The 19181-nt window shown below is 39.8% G+C and overlaps 2 protein-coding genes across 2 annotated transcripts in view; both read left to right on the top strand.

The window, feature by feature from the left end:
• Positions 1-4321, top strand: part of LOC139951335 (ATP-binding cassette sub-family C member 9-like) — a 33481-nt gene extending 29160 nt beyond the window's left edge. Inside the window, exons 28-32 of the mRNA XM_071950189.1 lie at positions 554-662; positions 1225-1328; positions 2386-2519; positions 3222-3284; positions 4125-4321. Coding sequence (XP_071806290.1) covers positions 554-662; positions 1225-1328; positions 2386-2519; positions 3222-3284; positions 4125-4262 — 548 coding nt within the window. The 3' untranslated portion in view covers positions 4263-4321. The remainder of the gene's footprint in view (positions 1-553; positions 663-1224; positions 1329-2385; positions 2520-3221; positions 3285-4124) is intronic.
• Positions 4322-15761: 11440 nt separating this feature from the next.
• Positions 15762-17687, top strand: LOC139934146 (uncharacterized). The gene has a single exon (XM_071928441.1). The coding sequence runs from the start codon at positions 15762-15764 to the stop codon at positions 17685-17687; it is 1926 nt and encodes a 641-aa protein (XP_071784542.1).
• The last annotated feature ends 1494 nt before the right edge of the window (positions 17688-19181 follow it).

The raw sequence follows: 19181 nt of genomic DNA, 5'->3' as shown, positions 1-19181 counted from the left end.
GGTTGTTATTTTATGCATGTGTTGAGATACACCAAGTGGGAAGACTGGTCTTTGACAATTGCCAATAGTGTCCATTGTCTTTAAGTTGTGTTGGTTTGGGTGGATTGTGATGGGTGTATATGGGCTGTTTTGGGTTGTGATGAGTTTTGTTGGTTCATGGTTGGGTTGTATTGGGTTAAGTTGGGTTTCATTTTGTAAGTTGGGTTTGGTTGCATTGGATTTGGAGTAGTTTGATTGAAGATAAATATAACCGCAGTCTCAGACTTGAAGTCAAGTTTAGTCGTGGAAGGAAGTTGCGTCGCGGATCACACACTTCTAAATTGGGGACTTAATTCTTACTCGGCCGTAAAGCGACATTTTATAAACTCGGAATTGGGACATTCTTCGAACATGGGGATGACGTCGAGGGGTCGTGGGTCGATGGGGTCGAGGGTTTTTTAGAACAGCCCCGTTTGATCTGCTTGATGTAAAATCATGGATTGGGTTGAGTTTGGTTGAGTAAAGAAACCTTACAGAACTGTAATAGTATCGTGAACATAAAATCTATTTACAGGTCGCATTCTTATTGATGACGTGGACATCAACAATGTTCCTCTTAGCACTCTAAGGCAACGCATAGCAATCATCCCACAAGATCCCATCTTATTCAACGGCACAATCAGGTAAAATACTTAATAATTCAAACAATTAAACAGACATGATGATGCATGCATGCAGCTTTTGCTAATCTGTTTATTTTTGCAATAAATGATTAATACATAAATAAGACAAATGAAAACAGACCAATCGTAAAAAGTTCCGTTACATAGTAAAATGATGACATGCGATACTAAGAACAAGGTTCTGGTTCAGATCCCTGCAGAGGTCGGCCATGTCGTGTAGAGCGGTCATCATCCGCAACGGACTCGAGCTCTGGTGTTTCTGAGTAGCAGAGTGAGGGTTCGAGTCCCGATCGTGATACTTGTCCATATACATCTGTATATCTACGTTGTACTCGGCAAAGTCCAAATGGATGTAAAAGCTGAGGTATGAAGACTAGGTGTGCGTGAAACAGGTGGAAAGGCACTAAACCACTATTTGGTTCATCCTTCGTATGGGACTTATGTAAAGCTTAGGTCAGATGTGTTGTGTAAATGAACACATTAGCTGCACTTATTTTAAGGCTAAGGAGTAGGATTTCAATGTCATGCTCTGTGTTATTGGTCGTGTACACTCTTTGGGCAGATACAACCTCGATCCCGAAGACATCCGAAGTGATTCAGATTTATGGCACAGTTTGGAGATCGCTCAACTGAAAGAAACAGTGAAGCAGATGCCAAGAGGACTAGGTAATATTAATTTAGATTTTTACCCAGACACCGATGTGTGTTAGCACTGTATACTAAGTACTTTCCCGAGTCCTGTGAAAAAAAATATCACAGGCATGTTACTCGGGTGGGATTCGAACCCGCGGCCCTTGATATTCTAGAGCAGTGTCTTACCAACTAGACTACCGAGGTAGGTAAGTAAGTCTTGGTTTAGTACTTCTATTGAAATGTCTGTATGGACCATGTGAACTTGGTTTACAGTAAGTGTGACCTTGCACATTCTTTGGCTAGTTAGGCAGGCAAGAAACTGCACTGGTCATATAGGAAAGTTGAAATTTTGTGTCACATATTCCACATCTGCAGTGGACTTTTTTGGTTAAAACTCGAAATATTTGTTAGCATAAAAACTTACTTGGAAACGAGCAATGGAGAGCAGTTGATAGTATAAAGCAATTGGATAAACGGGTGCCTCTGAAGTAACGTATTTATTTAGAACGAGGTAGTTATTTGTTTAGTCAAATATTAATACACTTCAGGCCTGAAACCTTATTAAAGCCATTGGACACTTTTGGAACAGAAAAAAAATCTCAGATTTACAAAAAACTTTACAGAAAGTAATGATGAAAGACTTCTCTTAAAATATATGTCCATGAAATGCTTTACTTTTTGAGAAAACATTGAAACAATTATCAATTCTCGATATCGAGAATTACGGATTTATTCTAAACACATGTCAAGACACGGCGAAACGTGAGGAAACAAGGGTGGGTTTTCCGTTATTTTGTCCCGACTCCGATGACCGATTGAGCCTAAACTTTCACAGGTTTGTTATTTTATATACAAATTGTGGTACAAGAAGTGTGGGTCTTTGGACAATGCTGTTTACCGAGGGTGTCCAATGGTTTTAAGGCATCTGAAAGCACACTCATTTTGTGCAACAAGGATGTTTTTTCTTTCATTATTATCTTGCAACTTCGATGACCAATGAGTCCAAACAGTCACAGATTTGTTATTATGTTTGGATACAACAAGTGAGAATAGAGCCTGTTTATTAACCACCGGTTGTTCTTTTTCCCAGATTCGGAGGTATCTGAGGGTGGGGAGAACTTCAGCGTCGGTCAGCGGCAGCTCTTCTGTTTGGCTCGTGCTTTCTTGAGACGCTCTCGGATCCTCATCATGGATGAGGCTACAGCATCCATAGATATTGAGACGGTGAGAAAGAGGTTGTAGAAATTCATCAATAGAATTTATAAAATACTATATTGAAACTGCTGTGTATGAGGAGGCCTACTGCTCGTGAGGTATTATTTTCCAAAAAGGGTTTGGAACAATGAATTTAAATAAATTGAATGCTCTCTACTGAAATGTAAAGTCGTTGTGGGTTGTGACGGTTTTTTAATGAACTAGGTTGTATTTGACACACATTGTTGCCCAATGTTGTCTTTATTTAATGTTTTACGGATATTAATTTCTTAAAACTGAAATGTGTATCAGATTGCCTGAGTGGTTTCCTTTCCTCCCTTTCACTTTCGTGGACTACGCTTCGATTCCCATTAGGTCTTGCACGTGGATTAGGCTTTCTGTCCCCCTGCATGATTCAATGGGCTTTCTCCCATTTGGGATTTTCTTCCCACATTTAAAAACAGAACATTTCTCTATATAATAGATCTTAAATTTGCATCGGGAATAAAGAATATTAGTTTGTGGTTTTACCCAAACAGCGATATGTGTAAACACAGTAGTAATTTCTCGAGTTCTGATTAAACAAACATCACATGCATCTTACTCGGGTTGGAATAGAACCCACGACCCTTTAACATTTCACAATATCCTTTCCCAATCACCATCATATTATTGGCGCTTGCGCTGCTGGGTGTGTATTGGAATAAATCAATAGGTAGTTTCTTCCTACAGGATAAAATTCTCCAAGAAGTTGTGGCGACCGTTTTTGCAGACTGCACTGTTCTGACAATAGCGGTAAGAGACTTTACTATGTTCGTTTAATATCAACCATCTGCGCGTCCTTTCTCAATTTATCGGTCGAGATATGAACCATACAACAGGGCCCAATTTCATAGAGCTACTAAGCACAACAATTTGCTTAGCATGAAATTTCTGCCGAAATTTCCACGTGATTTTCAGGATCAGCAAACTACAGCTGAATACCAGTAACAAGCAATATGCAACAAGAAGAAATTTGGTTAGTAATCCTGTTTTTATAAAGGAAGAAATTTCATGCTAAGCAAATTCTTGTGCTTAGCAGCTCTATGAAATTGGGCCCTGGTCATGTTCCCCGTGTATGAAAAGTAGCACCTGTAAGAGTTTATTTTGATACCGGTCAAGGGAGCAGACTATTTTTTACCTTCCAGTCTCGGTTTGGTATATTGTTGCAAATGACAGAGAAGAAAGAAAAAAAACAGTAGCACAAACAAAGTCCGCTTATAGTCTTTGTTAACATCAGCAATTTGCACATTTTATTATTAATTTGTACAAAATAACAGTAAAATTAAAGGAACATTACAGAGTTGTTTTTTTACTAACAGTTAAAGTGTAAGCACTTTATGTAATCCACAATCTACATAAACTGACAATCCTGTAGAAGTTTGAGATCCATCTGCAATCTGGGTCACGAGAAAAAAAGTGAAAAACCGAGTACATAATTTGCATGACATTTCAGACAACTATTTCAATGGTCATTTTGTACTATCGTCATCATTAGACCGCATATTTTTTTTATAAATCATTTCTTACCAATTTTGTAACGTTCCTTTAAAGCCGATTCACAAATTTTACTTTTATTTAATTTATTTTCAACAGCATCGAGTGGCGACCATTTTGGATTCTGACACCATCTTGACGCTGAGTGACGGGAAGGTAGTGGAGTATGATACGCCAGAAAACCTGCTCACAGACCCCAACAGTATATTTGGGTCTTTGGTCAAATCTGATAAATAATCAGGAATATTATTATGATTTTTTTTTTCAAGAAGTCAACAAAAGCTACAGTGGCAGAGATACGGTATTGTGCACCTGTGTTGAATGTGAACGCATTTTTTTTCCCGGGGGGGGGGGGGGGGTTGGGGGGCGTTGTCCAAGTAGACTTGACCCAAGTTCCATTTCCTTGCTTTTGCTTTTGCCAGAAAACTATTGTACCGCGGGTAAATGTAAAAGAGTGAAAAACACTTGTATTGTCCGCCATACCACTCTTGCAAAGAGCCATATGGCGGACAACTCGTTTTTGAGTGAAAGACGGGTACTTTCAACTCTATTTTAACGTAAAGTTCGTTCCATTTTCATTCAAAAAGAGTGACACAGATTGACTTTAACTCTCAAAAGAGTGGAACTGACATCACTCGGACAAGAGAGTATAATGTACACTCCTTTACATTAAAAGAGCACATGTTGACGGCTTGTTTGCTCTATTAGCGCGATATGCGATATGCTTAGGAATGTCTCACATGATCGAACGGGACTTGAATCGACCAAGGGAAATCTCACCGTATCAACATCATAGGAAATTAACATGGGCGGATGAAGGAGGTTGATTCAAAAGAGAAGAGGGAACCATCAGAAGAAGTTAGTACACAGTACATCTTTCAATCGGTTTGTCACACACCTCTGCAAGAATTTTATTTCTCCATTACATAATTATTATTAATGACTTTATTTTATTTTATATAATAATAATAATAATAATAATAATAATAATTATAAGAATAATAATAATAATAATAATAATAATAATAATAATAATAATAATAATAATAATAATAATAATAATAATAATAATAATAATAATAATAATAATAAGACAGTTGTAAAGCGCCTAATGCAAAAGCCTCTAAGCGCATAAAAGAAACAATAAAATAAACAATTAGAGAAAGATACAAGATACAAATAGGCAAATTACAAAAAAGAACCTTTAAACAAATGAGTTTTAAACAGGGACTTAAAACATTGTAAAGTATTAGCTTGGCGAATATGCACAGGAAGACTATTCCAAAGAAACGGTGCGGCGTAAGAAAAAGATCTGTGGCCATAAAAAATGGAAGAAGCTCTAGTAGCAGAAAGCAATGACTGTTGAGATGATCGTAAAGTCCGAGTAGGGGAATAATGATGAACAAGTTCAGATAAATAAGCAGGAGATTGACATGTTTGAGCCTTGAAAGTTAACAGAAGAATTTTGTAAACTGTTCGAAACTTAACTGGGAGCCAATGCAATTGCATTAGTACAGGTGTAATATGGTGAGAATGAGGTAGACAAGTAACGAGGCGAGCAGCAGTGTTCTGTACACGTTGAATTTTAGCAAGATCTTTATCGGGGAGTCCATACAGAAATGAATTGCAGGAATCAAGTCTAGTAGTGACGAAGGCATGAACAAGACGAAGAGTAGTTGCTTTATCCAGGTAGCGGAGAATTTGTGATATTTTCCTGATAGCCATGAGAGCTCCTTTGCAAACATTATCAACATGTCTACTCATGCACAATGATGAATCCATAATAACACCGAGATTACGGGCAAATTCAGATGGTTCAATGACAGACTGGGCAATTTGTACTGTTGGCGGAGAAATCTTTTTTGCGAAACGAGATCTCAAAAATAAAATCTCAGTTTTTGAGTCATTCAAAGCAAGTTTATTTGACAACGCCCAAGATTTGACATCTTGAATGCACACTTCAACTTTTGCAATGGCAGAAGCGCGATCAGCTGGATCAAATGTAATGTAAAGCTGGGTGTCATCAGCGTAAGCAACACTAGAAATACCATGGGCAGCAATGAGGTCTTGCAAGGGTGCACTGAACAATATAAATTCAAGTGGCCCAGCTACAGAACCTTGTGGAACACCACACCAGAGATGATGGCGATCTGATTTAACATTGTTGATGAGGACATGCTGGGTTCTGTTGTTCAGATAAGAAGAGAACCAGTTAAGGGCAGTTCCAGTAATTCCATAGCGAGAAGATAAACGTTGGATGAGATGCTCATGGTTGATAGTGTCAAATGCAGCTGAAAAATCTAACAGCACGAGGATTGCTTCCTTATGGTTGTCCAGTGCACGTAAGATTTCATCCTGCACACGAACAAGAGCAGTCTCAGTACTGTGGAAAGGACGATAAGCAGACTGCGTTTTAGCATGGAGGTTATTTTCATGGAGATAGTCATGAAGTTGACTAACAACAGCACGCTCAATCAATTTGGAGATGAATCTCAAGTTAGAGATAGGACGATAATTTGACAAACACTCTGGGTCCAAATGTTGCTTTTTCAGAAGTGGCAGGATGCAAGCCTCCTTAAGATGATATATAGCATTTAACATCTCAAAAGGCTTTACGGTGCTGGCAATTAATGGAAGATATTGAACCAATAAATCAGTAATTAAATAATTATTTTATTTAATATATGTAAAATTTGCATCGGGATAAATTAATTAACTGTTTACCAAAGATGAACACGATGAAGAAGAAAAAAAAAAAAAAAAAAAACAATTGCATAGGTCCTAAACATGAAGACAACAGTTTAAAAATATTATTTTAAAATCAAATGATTTGATAATACATGACACATTTTCATACCATAGCTTTGTCCCTCTTCCACCATAAATCCATTAATACATTCCTGAGACTCCTGGCACACAATAAAAACGCAATCTGGTGGTACACTTTGCCCAATAGATCCACAAGTTCAAACCGAGGACCTATAACAAGGGTTTCTATATACTGAAGGTCCCCCGGCCCAAATTTCATAGCGCTGCTTAGCGGCAGATTTCTGCTTACTGTGCAATTTCTTATAGCGCTGCTTACCATAAGCACACGAATAGGCATGCTTACCTTCCGGTGCTTACCGCACGAAAATATATGACGTCACAATACAAATCCACAGTAAACACGCAATATGGCCGCCCATTTTTTCTACTAATCTGTGAAATACGTTATGGCTATAAAGCAAGTTGTCTGCTACAGTAAGCACGCAAAATTGCCTTACCGTTAAGCAGCGCTATGAAATTGGCCTAGGTTGGAAAGCGTGTACAAAACCACTCGGAGTTGTTGTTATAAGGTCAAAGCATTCTGACCATCTGATTTCTAGTTGGAATTTCTTTACAAATGATTGCCATTCTAAACATTCCAATTGTTTAGCTATTCTAATGGTCCTATTACGTTTTAATTCTAACGTGCGTTTATATTAAAGCATTAGCTTTTTTGAGGTGTGGTGGCCACTATATGGGGACACTGTATAGTTTGGGTGTATATATGGACAGATTTACCCCAACCTAATAGTGTTTATAGTGGGTGCGTTAGTTTAGCTTCTCTGGGTCGACCCCGGTCTGCCCCGGTACGTTCGAATAGCTTTGACGGGCTCACCTGGGTCAGCCCCCAGTGCCCTGCTTGTGGAGTAGGTCACTTGGAGGTGACCTGAGGTGCATGCCGTCACTACGAGAGGGCGAGTGTGATCGTTCGACTTGCTCTTGTCAGGGGCTCACCCGAGTGAGCACCGCGGGGTACACCCAGGGAAGCTTAACGAACGCACCCTGTATTAGCTAAGGAGTCTCCACTTAAAGCATCTTGCCCGAGTAATATCCCACTGTAAGACTGTAGTTGTCGCTCACTTCGGCTTTTTCACAGCCCCCAGTGCCCTGCTTGTGGACTGGGTCATTTGGGGTGACCTGATGAGGTGCATGCACTTGTCAGGGGCTCACCCAAGTGAGCACTGCGGGGTCGACCCAGGGAAGCTATTCGAAAGCACCCAGTATTGTGTCCACCATATCTCAAATTGGCTTCTTGTATGCCCACACTGCTGCCATCTTCGACCATGACTCGGGGTGAAATGCTGACCGGCCACACCACGGGAATTGACGGGATACTACCACTAGCAGAGCGACACTTTGACGGTTGCATTGGACTCCCCTTTCCCGAGTCCTGATTGATTTGAGCAGTCGCCATTTATTCAAGGTATTTAAATTTCTAATTTTGCCATTGAAGTATTATTAATATTAATTTTTTTACCAAGTCGCTTTAATTGACGCTTTTCATGATACTGATTGTAAAATTTGATTCAACTTTGCTGACAATACAATATACAATATATTCATATATATTTTGTTTGTGAGTTTATACAAAGTCTTGACCTAACAGCGCTTAGTTTGTTGTCGATTTTCCTTTCATCATCATTATTGAGTTCTCCCCATTGTTTGTAAACTGTAATGTCGTGGAAACGGCCTCAGTTTGTAATGCTACTCTCACACTAGGGAGCAAATATGATAGCGAATGTACTTAAAAACGGTAATGTTTAACAATCGCTGAAACTTCGCATCATTCGCCACAAACTCACTACGTTCACAAGCCATTCTCCACCTCCTTACGAAGATCGGTCAATTTATGCTGCTCTCACACGATATGCTAGCGAATATATGCTAACGCAATGAAATTTTTGACACTCGCCCAAGCTTCGCAACATTCGCCGTGTCTTCGTAAGCGTTGGTAACCAATTCGGAGCGTTCACGAAGATCGGTCAATTTACAAACCGGTTTGTAAATTTCAGCGAATGTTGCGAAGACGGTAATTCGCTGTCTTTTTTTTTTGCTTTTCCTTTAGTAATTTGGCTCTATATTAATCCAGTTATTATTATTATTATTATTCGTATAGTTTGGTAACGTTGGCAAAGCGTGCGTCAGCGTTGGCAACATTCGTAAAGGCTTTGGCAAGCGTTGGTAAGCACTCGTAATATACGTAGGATCTTGGTAAGGAAAGGGCCAACCGAGGACGATCGAGAGTTGAGAACGAGATGAAAATATTCACTATCCAACCGCCATTTTGGGCGAAATCAACGCGAAATTCAAAAATTCATGTTCGCAAGAACATCCGCCACTCTGTGAGAGGGGCGATACGAAGCGCTTCCTAGATTCCAGCGAATGTTGTGAAGACGGTAATTCGCCATCTATGTTCTTAAGCATTGGTAAGCCATTGGTACTGTTGGTAAAGCGTGCGTATTATGCGTAATAATATTGGTAAGGAGGGGTTTAGGGACGACCGAGAACATATTCACCATCAAATCAAAACTTTTTGGCGAATTCATCGCGAATTTCAATATTCATATTCGCAAGAATATTCGCCCAAGTGTGAGAGTAGCATAAAACTCCCATTGAGTTGGTCGTACCATAAAAGAAGGCCCTTTTCTATAGTTGTCCGTAAACGGTGATCGTTCGTAACACAAAAGAGGGACAACAAGCCTTTTTGAGATCTGGCGGACACAATGCTACAGCATCACAAGGGTGGGGTAAATTTGTGGTATATATATCCAAACTTACAGTACACTCTTATCACATCCGCCATACCTAAAAAAGGGCTTATAGGAGGTTCACATCACATGTACGATGACCCACTTGTTTAAAGGCGCAGCCGAAGATTTGAACAGCAAACTTTAGCTTAGGATTAATCTTAGGACTTGTTGGACGAGTCATTAGTCTTGCAATGCAACATTAATCCTAAAGTAAGGGTGAGTAACTCATCCCAACTTGAGATAGGATTAATCACCGTTTCGTGAAATCGGTGTATCTCACTTGGTGTACATGTATCTCAACATGATGTGCACAAAACAACAAACCTGTCAACATTTGAACTTGGTCGTCGAAGTTGCGAGATAATAATGGAAGAAAGAACACCCTTATCACACGAAGTTGTGTGCGTTCAGGTGCTTGATTTCCCCCAAATATGATAGTTTACTGAGAAATAACTTCTTTCTCAAAACAGAGGGAGCCGTTTCTCACAATGTTAAATACTATTAACAGCTCCCCATTGCTCGATTTAATAGTAATTTGTTAAGCTATCAATTATTGTGAGTTATTACCAATAGTGTAGTGTCTTTTATAAAAGCCGCTGGCTTATGGAATAAAGTAGTACTCGTCCATATTTGGGGGAAGTCTTAATACGACTGGGTGCTCTACAAGGTTGTATATCTGTGGAAATAAAAGGGTTGCGACGAGTTCTTTAACGGCCATTTAAAGCCGGCAGGGTTGTTGCCGTGCGATAAAGGCCCGGGCCGAAGGCGAGGGCCTTAACCGCACTGCCACGAGGATGCAAGGTTACAACTCTTGTATTCCCATTCATGAATGCCTTTTTGGTTAAAAGGCATATGAAAGTAAGAAACTCGGTAAAACTTATCCGTTTTCCGACATCGTTGAGCTTTGTACGAGTCTTGGTGCAGGACGTTTTTTGTTTTCCTTTCACACACAGTGCGGCAAACTCACAACCAACGCCGGCATCGCCCGTAACGAGAAACGTCTTGCACCAAGACTAGCGCGTAGTATCAGAAAACAAACGATTATAAACAGAGCTCCAGCTGGTCATTATCAACCGCTTAAACACCCCACGTGACGTGATCTCCACCAATAGGAATAGAGAATCTGTCATAGGTATTTATGAGTACAAAGTTTTATGCCACACTTTCGTGGATTACTGGAAATGCTTAAACCCACGGAAAAAGTTTTGAAATTTCACACCCAGTTCCATTTCGAAACTTCTATAACTTCCATTTTTTATTTATTTATTTATTTTTTTTTTCTCGAAAACTACATTACTTTAGAGGGAGCCATTTCTCACAATGTTTCATATTATCAACCTCTCCCCATTACCAAGTCATGTTTTATGATAATAATTATTTTGAGTAATTACCAATAGTGTCCAAAGCCTTTAAGGCACTTATGGATGTAGCATAGTGTGTGTGCAGAGGTATGAATATCGGCAACAAATTGAATTAGCGTCAAAATCCATAAACCTCATAAACCTCATATACAAAATTACATAACAGGCTATAAATATCATAAAATACACTTACAAACACCAAAATGAGCTCAGTTTACGCAATGTCAAAAAGAACAAACATTTAAAACGTATTAATATCATTGCCATAGAGTGAATTAATGTAACTGTAAGTTTACTCTCTAAACAAGTGACGTTCACATTCGACCCATAAGACACAATTCTTCCGACACAATTCTTCAAAGGCACTGTGTGGACGTGTGTTAGTCCACATTGTTTTTCAAGTTCCGACATTTGGTGGACATCTTTTGTACTCATGTCCGCACTTCGAAAATATTGATAAAGGTGAAGTATTGGTACGTTAAGTTACTTGTGCAGGGTTTTAAACTTGGTGGAAGTATAACTACAAGAGGTTTGCGGTAGAACCACGTGAAAAGCATCTTGTAAAGCATTACATAGTGCTATCAGAATTAGGTCTCATAATTCAAACGTAGTCCCACAGCTCGCAGGAAGTACTGTATGTTACAGCGCCAGGAGCGTCACTGGGTGACGGACATGTGCGCTTTTATAAGAAGCCACAATGGTTAATTATTGTAATTTATTAAAAGAACCGGTCGTAAAAACGACTCAACGCTTTGATCAGATGCTCTGATTATCTTCATTAGTTGTGGTTCTAATAGTTTGCATTCTAGAATTAAGAAACTTTGATCGAACCTACTTTGACCTTGATATCTATCTATAAACGTAATTATCAAGAACATTTACTGTTTCGTCAAGACACTAGGTGCAAGAGGGGTCCAAGATCATATTGAGCTTGAAGTCTGTACAACTTTGGCAAAGAGAGCCCTAGACTTGGTTCAAGTCCCATTCTCGTGTGAGAGGTCCCTACCTCAACTTACTTTGAAACGACCCGTAGCGTACACTACAGCGCGCGCTCGCCGTCAAAATGTGGTCCCAAGACTCCAGGACACTTTTGGTAATTGTCAAAGACCAGTGTCTCTCTTGGTGTATCTCAACATAAGCACAAGCTAACAAACCTGTGAAAATTTCAGCTCAATTGGTCTTCGAAGTTGCGAGATAATAAGTAAAGAAAAAACACCTTGTCACACGAAGTTTTGTGCTTTCAGATGCTTGATTTCGAGACCTCAAACTCTAAATCTGAGGCCTCCAAATCAAATTCGTGGATAAATTACTTCTTTCTCGAAAACTACATTACTTTAGAGGGAGCCATTTCTCACAATGTTTCATATTATCAACCTCTCCCCATTACCAAGTCATGTTTTATGATAATATTTATTTTGAGTAATTACCAATAGTGTCCAAAGCCTTTAAGGCACTTATGGATGTAGCATAGCGTGTGTGCAGAGGTATGAATATCGGCAACAAATTGAATTAGCGTCAAAATCCATAAACCTCATAAACCTTATATACAAAACTACAATATACACTTTTTAAACATTATTGAATATGACTCAAATTTGCGGTTAGTTTTACGAAGTTCTTGGTCACATCCCAGTCGTTTGTAGATGTGGAGTGGCATTATGGACTTTGCTGCTCCTGTATCTATCTGTGCTTGCAGCGTTTTGCCATTGATGGTGACAGTCACGTGCCACTCATTCTTTGCCTCATCCTCGACAGCACTGATAATGTGGGTGTAATATTCTTCTGAAGAAAAGTCATCTGTGACTGTATCGTCTGAATCAGTATCATCTTTGACCATGTGTGTTGCGAGCCGTTTTCTGCACATCGATGCAAAGTGATTCAATTTTGTGGCAATAATCACATTTTTGGTCCTTGGCCGGGCACTTCTTTTGTGTTGCCTTAAAGCCGCGCTTGGGACATGTTCTTGCTTTAGGCTTGCCGGATGTGGTTTCTTCTTTGCTTGACCTTGACCTTTCACCACTGCGCCGGTGTCGATGATTCTTTGGGTCACGTGGCTTGACTTGTCCTCTCTTGTAGGATGGACGTGGTTTTATGGCATTGACTTTGTGATCCTCATCTCTGCTAATTTCTTTTAGGCTGTCTTGTGAGGTCTCGTAGTTCTGACCAATCTTGATCGCCATCTCTAAAGCCAAGCCGTCCCCTTTGTCTAGACACTTTTCTCGAACTGTGTGATGGTGTGAACGCAGAACGATTGCTTCCCTGATCATTCGCTCTTCATCTTGGTAGCCTCAGTCTTTGACTAGGAGTTTGAGGTCAGTAACAAAGGTGTCAAATTTTTCTCCTCCGTTCTGTTTTCTGCGGTTGAAGTTTACTGTTGCACGAATTTGATTTTTTCGTGGGGCAACGTAATGCTCGTATTTACCATAGACTCCTTGCAGTGTGTTGCATTCTTCGTGTTTACCACCATCTGTTGGCGTGGCCCAGGTGAATGTCTGATAGACTTCACGACCCTTGTCTCCTATGTAGGTCATTAAGTAGTTGACCTTTTCAACTTCAGACTTGCTGGCTAGTGATCCTATGAAGGTGACCTCACAATGCTGTTTGAACCTTTTCCATTCTTTGGGTAGATCTGGTTTATCCCAGAACATTGTCGGTGTTTCGCCTTTTGACATTTTTGTTGTTGAGTGTTCCTTTCAGGCCTTCGTAGATTTTAATTTTTGTGCAGGGATCGGTATATGAGCCGAATTTCGAAGAACAATTCTGGAAATTGTTTCACTATGAGTGATATTTGCTCTCCAATTCTTCAAAGTTACGATTTACTGCTCAAGTTTACTGTATTTACGGCGAGGAGTGCAGGATATTTAACACCATGCGCGTCTTTAAAGCACGTGTCAAATTCTCTTGCTTCCCTCCGTAGGTAGTAATTTCACAGCTTTTGTTTGTATCTTTTATGCACTAATTTTATCTTTCAAGAACTCTGGTGTTTATGCAAATTGCTTCGGCTGAGTTGCTGGTCTATTGTCGTCTAAATTTGTTCGCGCTTATCAGTCCTATTACCTCAACTTACTATGAAACAACCCGTAGCATACACTACAGTGCGCGCTCGCCGTCAAAATGTGGTCCCGAGACTCCTGCATGCGGAACAGGTTTTGGAATGCAGGGCATCACAAAACAGTAGTTTTCTGGGGATGGCACGGATTTGGGACTTGAGTCAAGTCTAAGAGCGCCCGGGCACCGAGTAACTTTGGTCTTGGTGTACTACATTTTTCAACCGGAAGATTTTTGGTTGAGGGGGCTGAAGGGCGGGTTGTGGGAAGAGGTGTGTTTTTTGGGGGCGGGCGGGAAGATGATGTTCTGGGTGAAAACTGGAGCCACATTCTTCGATGTGGGTTTGTTTTAGTTGCAGGGCCGTTGGAGAAAATTAAGTGGGAGGATAGACAACAAACGAATTAAATAAAAAAACCTGAACGGACACCTTAAAAACAATAAGGTAAGTCTGAACAAAATCAAGCACCGCTGACCCTGCCTAGTGCGAGGAATTCCAGTTTTACAAAATGTTGTGAAAGACTCACAATTGTTGGTGAACAAATTATACTTGGGGTTCCCAGTATAATGTTCAGCTCGTTGAAGGACTAATTCAGGAGGGTTAGCATTTAAGACACTGTTAATGTATACAACCCTCCTGATGTTTTTTTTGTCGAGGTCTTTCACGTGGATATTTTCCTCTTTGACCATTGGTTTCCAGAATTTTTTTAAATCATAGCTCCATCCTATGGTTGTTATCGTACCGGTCCGTAGGTCAATTTTGACCACGATTGCAAAATGGTCATACAAGCCACGTTCACGCTTAATCTCGTCTCCTTCGCACAGATCACGTATGGATACTTGTTCAACTGGTAAAGGTGCAGTACGCTGTAGCTCCTCTATGAGACCTTGCATTGCATAATCTGAGAAGTAAAGTTAAAAAAGCAAAAGTGACATTTAAAAATCTAATTCTGAGGTCTCGAAATCAAATCCGTGAAAAATTATTTCTTTCTCGAAAACTACTTTGCTTCATAGGGAGCCGTTTCTCACAGTGTGTTATACTTACAACTGCTCCCCATTACTCGTTACAAAGTAAGTTTTTATGCTAACAATTATTTTGAGTCATTACCAATAGGGCCAACTGCCCTTAAAGGCACTGGACACAGTTGGCAACTTCTATAAATAATGTTTACCATAAACACTTACTTTGTAACAAGCAATGGAGAGCTGTTGATAGTTAGTACACAACACCACCCACTTTAAGAAAACGGCTCCCTTTAGTATAGCCTTGCTCAAGGCAGTCGCATTATTCGCTCCGAAAAGACGCCGCTGTAAACCCACCCGTATACCCTGATAACGAGAGGGCGCTGCACTGTGGCGACCACCTTGTGTGCTCAGTGTCTAATATTTGTCTCGTTTTTGTCATTTTTTAGTACATTTGTTGGACTTATTGTTGAATTGGAGGCTGCCTTGTTGCACCAAGCATCATGTTTTTACGGATTTGTATTTGTTTGCTGTTAGTTTTGAGAGTTTTGAGCCAAATTCTTGCCAATCCTGCAGAGGGAGTGAACGAATATGGACGGCCATTTCCCATCGTGTACAACCGACAGGAATTACTGCAGCTTCGGCCTTTGACCAGTGCCCCACCCAACATTGACATTCCAATAGAGATTCAATCAAAGCAACGTAAAAGGGGAAAAAAGGGTGGAATTCGCCAACGACTTAGACGCCGAAAGTTTCGTCCGCCACTTCCTTCAATAATCACAGGTAATTCGCAATCACTTCGAAACAAAATGGATGAATTAAAGGCCTGCACTGACTACCATTATGAATATAGAGACAGTTGCCTGATGTGTTTTAGTGAGACATGGTTTAAGAGTACAGACAGTCCACACACATCAAAAATCGAGGGTTTTGCCTGCGAAAGAATGGACAGGACATTAGATTCAAATAAACTTACTGGAGGTGGAGTTTGTGCCTATGTCAACAAGAGATGGTGCACAGATATTAAAGTTAAACACACAGTTAGTTCACCGGACATCGAGTTACTCACGATTTCACTGCGCCCATTTTACCTTCCCAGAGAGTTCAATCAAATATTCATCACTGTTGTCTACATTCAGCCTAAAGCTGACGTAAACATTGCCTCTTCTAAAATTGCTGAGATTACGCAAAACCTTGAACTGAAATCGCCAGACTCTTTGAAACTGATACTTGGAGATTTCAATAATTGTCAATTGGAGTCCACCCTTCCACATTACCATCAATATGTAAACATTCCTACAAGGGGAGATAGGACATTGGATAAATGCTATGGCAACGTTGCAGATGGCTATAATGCATATAATAAAGCAGGACTTGGAGCGTCTGATCACGATATGGTGCATCTGATGCCCAAATACAAACAAAAACTTAAACAAAAGAAGCCTTCCGTTATTAAAGTAAAACAATGGACAAAGGAAAACACCGACACCTTGAGAGCATGTTTAGAATGTACTGACTGGGCTGTGTTCATGGACTCTAATGAAATCGACGAGACTACTGAGGCTGTTAGTGCGTATATAAATTTTTGTGAAGATTTGACTGTTCCAGAAATAGAACGAAAATTCTATCCTAACAACAAGCCATGGATAACAAAGGAGATACGCAACCTCTTAAAACAGAAAGTACTAGCCGTTGAAAATAATGATGTGCAAGAAAAACGGAAGATTCAACGTGAAATTACCAGGCTGATTAAACACGGTAAACGCAAGTATGGAAAACAAATAGAGGACAACTTTAGCCTAAAGGACCCCAAAAAGGCTTGGAAGGGTCTGAAAACCATAACCGGTTGTGGTCTCAAGAACAGGACATTTAACATTGCACCGGAAAAGCTACACGATTTCGCAAACGAGCTGAATGTTTTCTTCGGTCGCTTTGATGTTGCCGATTTTAGCGATTTAAACACCGACATCTGCAGAACTTTTGAATCCAATGCAAGCACAGAGAACGCAATCCAACTCAGCTTGCAAACCGTTGAAAACGCATTGAAGAAATTTAAAGCCAACAAAGCAAAGGGCCCGGATGGGATCTCGGGAAAGACTCTAAAAATGTGCTACAAAGAACTGTCACCTGTTTTTCGAGAAATGTTTCAATGGTCACTTGATGCTCACCACATTCCCAAACTATGGAAATCGTCAAATGTTGTCCCCATTCCAAAAATAGCCAAACCTTCAGCCTGGAATGATTATCGGCCAGTAGCTCTTACCGCCATTGTAATGAAATGTTTTGAGAGCATTGTGAAAGAACTTCTCCTGACACATACCAAGATCTTTGCCGATCCTTGCCAGTTTGCATACTGTACAAAGCGAGGGGTGGATGACGCTGTAACAACACTATTACACAATATCCAGTGTCATCTTGATCAACCTAAAACTTACGTTAGAACACTATTTTTTGATTTCTCATCTGCCTTCAATACACTACAACCGCATAAGTTGGTTCAGAAGCTACAGAACATGCACGTCAATCCACACTTGTGCCTGTGGATCAGTGACTTCATGAGAGCTAGACCCCAACGTGTAAAGATCAGAACTTCTTTCTCTGACTTGATTTTCACAAATACTGGAGCGCCACAGGGTTGTGTACTATCACCAGTCCTCTTACTTTGTACACCAGTGACTTTAATAGTAACAGTGAATCTTGCTCTCTTGTTAAGTACGCCAATGACACTTCCTTGACTGGTCTGATCCTCAAAAACAATGAGACTAATTATAGGCTTGAAATAGAGCGCTTTGTCCAGTGGTGTGACGACAACTTTCTCACTTTGAATATAACCAAAACCAAAGAACTTGTTTTTGATTTTCGTAAGATCCGTCAAGGTATTCATCCGGTTTGTATAAAGAATGACGAAGTCGAAATTGTCAGTGAATATAAATATCTTGGAACAATTATAGATAACAAACTGGATTGGAACAAAAATACTCAAAAAATGTGTGCCAAGGCAAATCAGAGGCTTTATTTTCTAAGGAAATTACGATCTTTCAATGTCCGTGATTCGATTTTACACCTATTTTACCAGAGTATTATTCAGTCAGTCATTACTTTTAGCTGTATTGTTTGGTATAATAATCTAACTGTGAAAAATCAGAAGAAAATTGATCGTATCACCAAGGTTGCCAGCAAGATAATAGGGTTCGAAGTAAAACCCATGAGAGAAATCCTAGACAAGCAGTATGTAAATAAACTGAAAGTTATAACCCAGGACCCAAGTCACCCACTTCACTCATTCATTCAAATTCTCCCATCAGGAAGGTACCGTTCTCTCTCTACTCGCACAAACCGGTTCACACTATCTTTTTTACCCAGTGCTATTCATCTTTTTAACTCACTTTTTATAAGGTAACTTAGTAGTAGTTGTTGTTTTCCATTTTAATCAGTGATGGTGAGATTTTGATAACGTTTCTCTCTTTGTAAAACTTGAACTAGCCTATTTGTTGCTTATATTAATTTTTGTAATTAATTCTGTGTTTTTAAAATGTAATGTTTGTTTGTTTTTCTATAAGTATCAAATTTGAATCTTTTAGTGCACACATGGAAAGCAATTTTCACTTTTTACTTGTAATCTGTGATGAAATAAATAAATTGAATTGAAATTGAATTGAATTGAATTGTTCATGGTGCGTGCGATCACACCGCATGACCCACCCGTATACACACTGTCAGATCGTACGAATACTGTTCACACAAGCCATCGCACTCGTACAAAACCGCAAGCGAAGGCCGTCAGGCCGACAGCCTTGTCGGGTCTGTATCTTCCGGGTTTAAAGGAACACGTTGCCTTGGATCGGACGAGTTGGTCAAAACAAAAGCGTTTGTAACCGTTTTTTATAAAATGCATATGGTTGGAAAGATGTTTTAAAAGTAGAATACAATGATCCACACAAGTTTGCCTCGAAATTGCGTGGTTTTCCTTCTACTGTGCGAACTAACATGGTCGGCCATTTATGGGAGTCAAAATTTTGACCCCCATAAATGGCCGACGTGTTAGTCGACGAGGTAAAAGGAAAACCACGCAATTTCGAGACGTGTTTGTGTGGATCATTGTATTCTACTTTTTCAACATCTTTCTACCCATATGCATTTTATAAAAAACGGTTACAAACGCTTTTCAAAGACCAACTCGACCGATCCAAGGCAACGTGTTCCTTTAATGTGTTGTATTGAAAAAATTC

The sequence above is a fragment of the Asterias amurensis genome, chromosome 2, assembly GCF_032118995.1.
Source record: "Asterias amurensis chromosome 2, ASM3211899v1".
NCBI lineage: Eukaryota > Metazoa > Echinodermata > Asteroidea > Forcipulatida > Asteriidae > Asterias > Asterias amurensis.
This window is presented reverse-complemented; position numbering and strand designations above follow the sequence as displayed.